Here is a 10,002-nt window from a genome sequence, read left to right as displayed (position 1 = left end):
GCCTATGTCTGTAATGTAAACTCCATTAAAAACTGCTCATTGAATTCAAGCCTTTCATATACTGGGTACTGAAATATAAAGCCTGTTGATTTGCAAATAAAAGGGATTATTCATTTGTTCTCACAGTTATAGGAATTAACCAGCTGCTTTACTGTGGTGTAGAGCAGATTAGATAAAAGAAAAGAAAGGGGAAAAGTCAGATAAAACACTAAAAACCTAAAACACAGCAAATTCAGACACCAGCTTGCTCATTTAAGACAACAAACTGATCCTTAAGGCACAGTCTACATTTGCAGTTGCCATTTCCTTTCCCCCACACCACTGACAAATAACTTCTAGATCCACTAGCCATTTAGACTATTCCTAAGCTCCAAATATTCTGTATACACATATTTATCAAGGAGCAAAAGCCTGACATCATTCAGACAACACTACAGCCAGCATACAGCTTTAGAAAGAATACTTTTTATGTAATAAAGATTCGGCTTCAAAAATAAAGAGCCCCATTCATTTCTAAACAAATAGTTTTAAAACATTATGAAAACCCATCAAAAGATTATTCAGTGTGGGCTCGGAACCTAATGAACAACACATTTCAAAGACTATCAGCGTAACACTCTGCCAAACACTCCCAAAAAAAGGACTGCTCAGGATTGTTCTTCTTCTACTAGATAATTTGTCCCTGGCCTGGCCATCTCCTTTAAAACTATACACAAAACTCCTGCCAACAGTCAACATTTTAGTTGATCATACAACAGAATGTCACAATGTAAACTAAACAGATTTTTTATATCAACACCATGTTACCAATGTTTGTTAATTTCTCAATCCAATAGTTGGTCACAGAGGTCAAGTATTATCAAAGCTCCCTTGTCAGGTTTTCACGCGTCTGACATATCCATCCTTCAAGTACATGCAAGGTTCAACATTTGCAAAAGACAGAAGCCAGAGGCCCTTTAAGACACAGAGGAAATAGGATTGTGGGGTGAACCCATCTGGGTAAGAACTTTATCCAGCCACTGGAGAGGGCCATGCAGATGTATCTCAATCCAGCAGGGGGTGCTAGTAACATCCTGCCTGTGGTACTTGGCTCCCCAACCCTAGGAAAAAGAAAGCACACTGGTGTCATTTAACTCTCTATCATATTGAGTCACTCTACCAAGTAAAAAATCATATGATCAGTTCACATAACTATATTTGGACTCATGAATATGTCCCACAAGAAAACAAAAATACAGCAAAAGCATGGGTAATTTTGGGGGATGGTTGTTTTCCACCAAAAGTCTACCCAAGGACCCCAGAATCACCTATTTAGTCTGGTATAGTGGCACATGCCTTTAATCCCAGCATTCGGGAAGCAGGGGCAGGCAGATCTCTGTGAGTTCCAGGCCAGTCAGGGTACAGAATGAGACCTTTTTTCAAATAAAAAATAAATAAAAATTATTAGTGTAGGGTAATTACAAAATTAAAATACATTCAGTAGTTGTTTGAATAAAGATATTTTAGCCAGGAGGTGGTGGTGTACGGCTTAGATACCAGCACTCAGGAAGCAGAGGCAGGGGGATTTCTGTGAGTTCGAGACCATTGTGGTCTTCAAGAGCTAGTTCCAGGACAGCCTCCAAAGCCACAGAGAAACCTTGTCTCAGAAAAAAAAACAATAAAAGATACTTTAAATATTTATTTCCCACTACATTAATGTTATGTTAACACTTTACTTACTTACTTATACTTTTAAGACATACTCTTAATGGGTAGCCCTGGCTGGCCTAAACTCCCTATGTAGACCAAACTGGCCTCAAACTCAGAGCTTACCTGTCTGATTTCTGAGCACTGTAATAAAAGGCATGTATTATCAAACTGGCTTTATTATTTTAATATTTTGTTTAAAAAATTGTGCAAATATGTGCATGTTTGAGTATGGATTTACCTATGAATGTGTGGTATCTGTGGATTTCAGAAGATGTTGGATCCTGGAGGTAGAGTTACAGGCTATCGTGATCCATTTCAGCTGGATGCTGGGACTGAACCCAGGACCACTGTAAGAGTCCTACACCTTTAACTGAACAATCCCTTGCCCCTTTATCTGTGTGTCCATGGCTGGAGGGTAGAGGGGTCTACACTGTCTGTCTTCTTGGATTACACTGCACTGTATTTTCTGAGATGAGTTATCTTGCTGCACCTGGGCTTTTGCCAATCAGGCTAGACTGGCGGCCAGCAAGCCTAAGGGATCCTATCTGTCTCCCATGCTGGGAACACACACAGCCCTGCACCCAGCTTTTTGTTGTTGTTGCATGAATGTGTGTTTATGTACACCACAGTGTGCATGTGGAGCTCAGAGAACAAATCTGTGAAGTTGATTCTTCTCTCACCTTTTACACATGTTGTGTAGCAATATCTTCAAAGATAAAACCTGTCTTATAGGGAAGCTCCAGAATTGTTGAATGTTTTAAGGGGAGGTGAAACACTCCACCCTCTAGGCAAAGTCCTTAAAACTCAGGAAGCAGACATCGTAAAACCTTTACTGAAACTGACAAGATTCACTAGGCTGTCCCTCCCCAGGCTGATATGAGCCGTAAGGACTGCTGAGACAGACAGACTGACTAGGCTGCCTGCTTCTGGAATAAGACATGCTCCAGCCTGGACTCCATTAAACCCTTAGCTTGACCCGGAATAAACGGCATGATGACTGGGAGGCAGGGGGAGATAAAGATGCCTGTCACCAAGCCTGGAGACCTGAGTTCCATCTCTGGGACCTGCATGGTGGGAGGAGAGGACTATATTCTAAGTTCCCTTGACAACCTCTTGGACAATGGTGCTCTTGCTGGGCACTGATAGGAATATATACCAGTAAGGCACAGATATACATATTGTAAATAGCAGGGGTGAGGCAGGGGTCAGGCCTGAATGAGATGGGCGGGTACTGCTCACCTTCACGAAACTCATTCGAATAGTGCACATTTTGGTGAGTTCATACACGGTCTCAAAACCATGGTTCACAGACTGTGCCAGTATCTGAGCAAACTCTTGGTTGTTGAAAATTTTCAAGCTACACCCACTGGGGATCTTGCAGACAGTGGTGGGATGAAACCCATGATGGTAGTTGCAGTTCCGACTCTGCACAAATATGCTGCTGTCACTCAGGCATTCGGCATACACTTCTCCTCCAACATAGTACAGGTGGACGCCTGTGAGAGGATACACCATGTCAGTCATAGGCTCAAAGGCACCCGGGCAGAGTCAAATTTGGCCACTCACATAGCCATTGTGACAGACATCTAGCTAACTATGTTATGATTGTGATAACCTTTGTGTTCAGAAACTAACAAAGCTGCACCGGTGCAGCTCATCACAGATTTGGAGGCAGCCGGTTTGCCTCAGTGAGGATAGATATCTGGAGCAATGATCTGGACACTAGATGTTGCTACTTTGTATCTTTGCCTTCTCAGCAGACAAGGTAGAAACTACAATCATATTCAGAGGGTATATAGATAGGCTCCCATACAGACACAAGAGCACAAGAGCATATAAACACATGTCATGTCATTATATTATGATTTTACACTGACACTTCCAAGGAATGCCACACCCCTTCTTGATTGCGTGTTCCTTACTCCACAGGGAAAGCTAAGCTCTGAGCACTACCCACACATGTGCTCATTGACTTAATCATATAATAAACACATATAAATGTTATAGAACTGCTTTAATCTAACACTAGTAAATAGTTAAGTCCCCTATGAAAGACATGTGGGATGTTGAGATGGTTCAGTGGGTAGAGTGCTTGCCACCAAGCCTGATGACTTGAGTTTGATTCCTAGTATCCACATGGAAGAAGGAGAGAACTGACTTCCACAAGCTGTCCTCTGACCAAGGTACTTACACACACATACACGCATGCACACACAAACATGGAATAAATAAATGTAAGAATTGTTTTAAAAGATATTTCACTTATAAGAAAATGTAGGACAGCATAGTGCACCACAATAACACGGCAATGTCAGCTGGCACCTATCAATATCATGGGAGTTGGAAAACCGCTAAGATCAATGATTGGAACAATTTCTAGATAATATGAATTAGAAAGATACTTCAAACAGCAGCATCTGAACATTTGCCATTTGCCGTAAGAACGATGGGGTCACTTCTAGAGGAAGAAAAGATGAACGTTTGAAGGAGGGGTAAAGGGACACGCACCTTTTCCAATATGTCGCCTGGTATTTTCTATTGTGGAGTTCCGGTTAATGTTGGAGAGCAGCCCAAGGCAGAAACGGTTCTTATTGTTGGAAGGATCAGTGTAACCATCCACCAACACGCTTGTAGAGGAGGCCTGGAACGCTTCACCCACACGGTTGTTGAGCTCATAGTACACAATAGAGCACCAGTGCTTTGGTTCCTCATAAACAACAGCTTGAACATCTGCAAGAAGGAAAGAAATTTGCTCACAGTTACACCTGGAGCACCCCAACCAGAAACCGCATTGTAAAACTGGCTGAGCACGGTGGAACAAAGACAGGGGGTAAAATCTTTTCCTTTAAATTTTTTGGTGATGAAGTTAGGTACAAGCACAGAAAGAAGGAAACAAATACCATTACTTGTTTCAGATAAGGCCATAAAACAGATGTGGCATATGTGTGTCTTTTCTGACACCACAGCAACTGTTGGGAGACCAGCTGTATGGATTCTAGTGTGATCACACATGGGAGTCTGCTTTGAACTACAGTGGATGGCCTGTTCCTTGAGGCCAACTTAAAGATATGTCTGACAACATGGATCTCAAGTTTTTAATTATGAAGATGGGAAAACACATGAGCATATAAATAACAGACATATTTGTTATGTAAAACAGGACTCAATGATTTCCTCTCTCTATCTCTGTAAGCACAGAGATCTTTAACAAACTCCTGTGTATATAGTCATGTGAAACAGCCGTACAAACCCATATTTATTGGTAACAAATCATAAACAGATGCATTTTAAACAGTTATTTGATATATGTGCATATATGTATATAAATGTATATATGATAATATGTATCACTTACTCATTTATTGAAGGTGAAAGGAAATTAGCATGCTAAGGACACAGATATGCTTGTTTATTTTTCCGTAACTAATAAATCTTGGCTGATTATTCATCACTGGTCAACATACAGATTATCTTTAGAGGTGACTGACAGTTGGGTTTTCTAACCACCAATGCTGGAAACTCACTTCACCTAACTATGTAAGACAAAATGGCAGAGCACTGCTTATGGCCATTTCAGAGACCAGTGGGAATCTGAGAAATCCATATTCAATTCTGAGATCCCATATTGGACTGTGACAGAGTTTAAGTAAAAAGATGGGCTCTAGAGAATTCTTTCCATTACTCTTAAAACAACAACAAACCTGTTTTCCATGTTTCTCAAACAGCTACCTTTTTAAGGTCTAAATGAGTAAAAGTAACATTTGGACAGGACATACAGACAACACTCTGACAACTCATTTTACCTCCTCTGTTGATCTCGGAGGGCAGTGCAGGTGCCATCATATTCGTGTCCATTGGCTGAGAGCCATCCTGGGCCATGGCGTCTTCAGGAGGCTGGTAAGCAGTTGTTGGTATATCAGCTACAAAGTTTGAAAGAAAAAAAATTACATGCTTCAGGCACAGACTCTCCTCTGCACTGAGAGCTTTTGCGTATGATTAGGCCTCCTCAAGTGTACACAGATGCATGTGTGTGCACTTGTATGCAGGGTTCAGAGGATAGCTTTAGGTAAACATTTTCCTTTTCCTTATAGTTGGGAACGGAGCAAGCAATAAAGCATGGATCACGTTTTAATTTCTGAAGGTACAACATGGATACTGAAGTAAAATTTAATGTAAAGCACCTTAAGTGGCTCTATAAACATCCTGTCCCATCACTTTCCCTCACAAAAATATCCATGCATTTCATGATGATCTTTTATTTATCGTGTCCCTCTTGATGTCGACTGGCAAGAGCTCTGGCACTAATATTTGAGATGCTTGTTTACTAACCTGTAATCTGAAACGTGTAATCCTCTAATTAGTCACTATTACACCATCCGTTATGACTAAAACAGGAAAATAACTGGTTTTCTTCTTTGCTAAGTTAAACAAGCAGGAAAATAACTGGTTTTTGTCTTTGCTAAGTTAAACAAGCAATGTTCTCCATCACTTCTGTTGCATTTCCTTGCTGTTAAAAGCATATTAACATATTTTTTGGAATTACATCACTGGCAAAATGAATCTAATTAAATGGGTCGGGCGGATACCCCAGTAATTAGCTCTTCTGCGGCTGCATTGATAACAAGGGTTCTTCAATGTTGGAAAAGCTCGCCGAAGCCGCTTCTCAGAACAGCAGTGTGTGTAATATGACATTTTCCCCTTTCTTTTTATGGAAAGCAGAGACTGGAACAATTGTGCCACTCAAAGAAGGATGCAGCTGCTTCAAAACTTAACAGGACTCAAACAAGCCATCCTCTTCTCCAGCTTTATGTACAACTCCCTCCCTACATTGATATTCTCCAAGCACTGGTTCACCAGGATGTGCTCAGGGTTCCACCCACTGTGCCCCGCCCCGCAGGCCACCCCCACCCACCTCCCCAAGGCAGGCAGCGTCCCCGAATGCCCCCTCCTACCTGGCATCTGGAAAGGGCTGCCTGGGTCTGAGCTGGTGCGGGAGTGAGGGTAGGTGCTGCTGCTGCTGCTACTGCCTGGGGAGTTGGGGTAGCTGCTATTGGACGAGTGGGGAAACGGGTGGGTGCTGGGCTGCCTGAAGGAATCTGGAAACGTGGCGTTTGGTGGCATGTGAGGCTCATTCTGTCCCAAGTTACGGAACTGTGCCAGAAGGCTGTGCTGAGGGTTGTACTCACTGTACCTGGGAACCAGCACGGGAGGAAGCACTGGGGACAGAAAGAAAACAGAGAGACAAATGAGAAAGGTTTAGTTTATATCCACTCTTTCTTAAAAACAGGCAGTGGACACAAAAGCCTTTGCAAATTATTCCTTAGTCTTTACTTTTACATGACTTATATATTCCACAAAAATACAAAAGGCCTTTGGAGACCAAGCTATTATTGGATGGTTGAGCTGGAAGTTTGCAGTCTACCCCTGGGGTCTGAAGTTCCTGTGAGAGAAAAGTCACCTGGCCATCCTGGGAACAGGAACAGGGAGGGAGGCCACCCAAATCTGACACCATCCATATTTGGGGACTCTCAGAAATAATCAGCTAAGTGAACCAACCCATCAACAAAACCATCCTGAATGACAGACACTGTGGCAACTCAATGCTTCAATACAGAACCACTTGTCAACTGATCTGCCTGTCCAGATGTAGAACCAAGCTCTAGGGCAAACTATATAAATTCAGAATGTAGTGGTTGATATCCACGGGAGACTGGTACCAGAGCTCCCTTGGAAGCCCTCATCTGCAGACGCTCAGTCCCTGGTGTAACACGGCACAGTATCTAGGTCGGGCCTGTATGTGTCTGCCCCACCTACACTTTAAATCAGATCTGAACCACCTGCGATGCCTAACACGATATAAATACTGTGAGACAGTCACTCAGCTGATTAGAGACTAAGAGGGCTTCTGTCCTTCCCTAGCTGCTGCCACCGAGTCTAGGCATCCACAGGAGTCAGTCATGCAGGCTTCACTGCTCCAGGTGCCAGATAAAGAGGAGTACGCAAGCAGGAACATAGCACCTAGCCCAGTCACCTCTCAAGGCCCTGGACTCATTCCAGAACAATGGGTGGATTAACCCTGGGACTATGGGAGGGGCAGAGCTGTGGTGGACATTAAGCTGGGGTCAGGCCAATGCAAGCCAACCTATACGAGGACCTCCAGCACTGGTGATCCTGGGCAGCATCAGGTACAAACACCTCTGATCCCTATGTGATGGCCATCTTACCTAGTCAGAGGCTTGATGTGAAGAAAAGTAAGCAGGCCCTCCCCACCAAGAGTTCCTGGGCTCTGAGCCCCAGAAAGAATGAAGTCCATTGACTTTTTCAACCACCAAAACTGAAACAGAAAGTATCAGAAAGGAAGTCTGCCAGCTCAGTAGAGACAGAGTTCTTTTTCTAACTATTTCCATCTGCAGATGCCTCTATGTATATCTGCAGAATCCATAGATGCCAGATGCTGACTCCAGAGTTTACCATAGCCCAACCACACATGTAAAGACTGAGATATCTTAAAATAACAGCATCAGTTCCTCACACAACAGAACATAGCCCACAGGGAACACACCACACCACAGGCACACTTCAATACAGATAACAAAGAGCACTGTCATGAAACATGAAGTAGAACTGGTCACAGCTGCCCCACAGTGCCCTTCCTTTAGTGCGCAGGACAAGACCCTGTACTTTTGTTGTCCGCTGACGTACTGCACAGCTAAATGGCTGGAAAGACACACAGGACCAATGTGAACCATAGAAAGCAAATTCAGACACACAACTTAATTTTCAGAACCTGATTCTAAACAAAGGCACTTAGAAGGAAGGAGGCCTTTAACATGTATTAAATACTACAGGACTGCTAAAATTTGGGTGGAATGTACCCCCAAATGTTCAGGTGCTGAAGGCTTGTCCCCGCAGCCTAGTGGGAAGTCTCCTAGTCACTAGAGGGAACAGCAGGGCTCCAGTTCCTTCTTCTTGTGACGTGAGCTCTGCTCTGCCACCATTCTACCCCAGGATGCTATAGCGCTACAGGACAGAGAGCCCTGGAGCCAATGGGATGAAGGGCTGATACTTTCAAAATCACGAAGAAAAGTAAACCTTCCTCTTTATAAAAGGATTGTTACAGTCACTCGTTACAGTGAGCGAAAGCTGAGTAGATAGAGTTCCTGTGTTCTTTTGCACACGCATGAATGAATACACAAAACTTCCCCCAGATATTTTGGAATTACACCCCACAACAGAAAGGTGTTATTGCTCTGGTCTCAACAGGCTTCACGGTGCACACACAGTTCACCCCACTCACCAGGGCTCTCCACGCGCTTATAGTGATAGGGGTTGATGCACACCTCCTTCTGGTTGGAACCGAAAGGAAACTCACAGCAATCCAGAGGCTTCAGTTCATGGTGGCTCTGGAGGTCTGGCCAGCGCCACACTCGGCAATAAATGACATGAGGCAATCCCTTCCGGTGGGACACCTGCAGCCTGCCATCCAGGGAGCAGGGAATGGTGACACAGTTACTTGGCTGTCCCGGGCAGCTCAGGGCCTTCTCCAACTCTTCCATGGCCCCTTTCTTTTTCTTCAATTTTTTCACCAACACGTCCACAGCTTTCTCTGCCCATTTTTCTTCTTCGTCACCCTGTTTCCAACCTAGAAGTCTCTTCACAGCTGGACTTGTGAAGGAAAACAAGGTGGTCACATTCATAGTGACTGGTCTAATTCTTCAGGCTCCTTACAGGGTGAAGTGGTGATGTCTCGAAAGGGGAGAGGCCAGAAGAGAGTTCAGCTTATTTACATCGGTTCTCTTTAGTTTCTCCGTAGTTCTGAAAAGTAGAGAATGGCTCTTCCTCCTATTCCAAGAAGGGACCCAAAGTTAGCACCTGCAAAAGAAAGGATAGGAAACTGGCTTTAAAATCACCTCTAGACACACCATGATTAACTGATAAGTGCCAGATACTAAGCACTTTGGTGTTCCCTGGCTAATACTGCTCAGCTTCACACTTGGGTGACTTTATTAGCGAGATGAAACCCCAGGCTAAGCTCGTGAGAATGTGTATTCTGTGATGCCAGAAGCTGAAATGTGTTCTCCTAAAACATACATTAAAGTTCCAGTGCCCATTGCAACCCACTGTACTTGGGCTTGGAGCGGCTAAGGAACTCACCAGGGTTAAATCAGATTATAAGGGTGGGGCCTGAAGGAAACAGGATCGGTGGTCTTACAAGAGGAAGAGAACAGACTGCTCAGAACAGCACCATGCCCTGGACAAAGGTCATGTCACTGTTTTGGGCACAGCTATCACTCAGACAATTTGCATATTACC

General features: G+C 43.7%; 1 protein-coding gene across 1 annotated transcript; it reads right to left on the bottom strand.

Moving 5' to 3' along the window:
- Positions 1-956: 956 nt before the first annotated feature.
- Positions 957-9,386, bottom strand: LOC113838576 (mothers against decapentaplegic homolog 1-like). The gene is made up of 6 exons (XM_035453898.1): positions 8,987-9,386; positions 6,642-6,905; positions 5,493-5,609; positions 4,198-4,419; positions 2,929-3,185; positions 957-1,100 (listed from the first exon to the last, which is right to left on the bottom strand). Exons 1-6 carry the CDS (start codon positions 9,384-9,386, stop codon positions 957-959), a joined length of 1,404 nt encoding a protein of 467 aa, XP_035309789.1.
- Positions 9,387-10,002: the final 616 nt, after the last annotated feature.

This window comes from Cricetulus griseus, unplaced genomic scaffold (assembly GCF_003668045.3).
Source record: "Cricetulus griseus strain 17A/GY unplaced genomic scaffold, alternate assembly CriGri-PICRH-1.0 unplaced_scaffold_60, whole genome shotgun sequence".
Classification (NCBI taxonomy): domain Eukaryota; kingdom Metazoa; phylum Chordata; class Mammalia; order Rodentia; family Cricetidae; genus Cricetulus; species Cricetulus griseus.
This window is presented reverse-complemented; position numbering and strand designations above follow the sequence as displayed.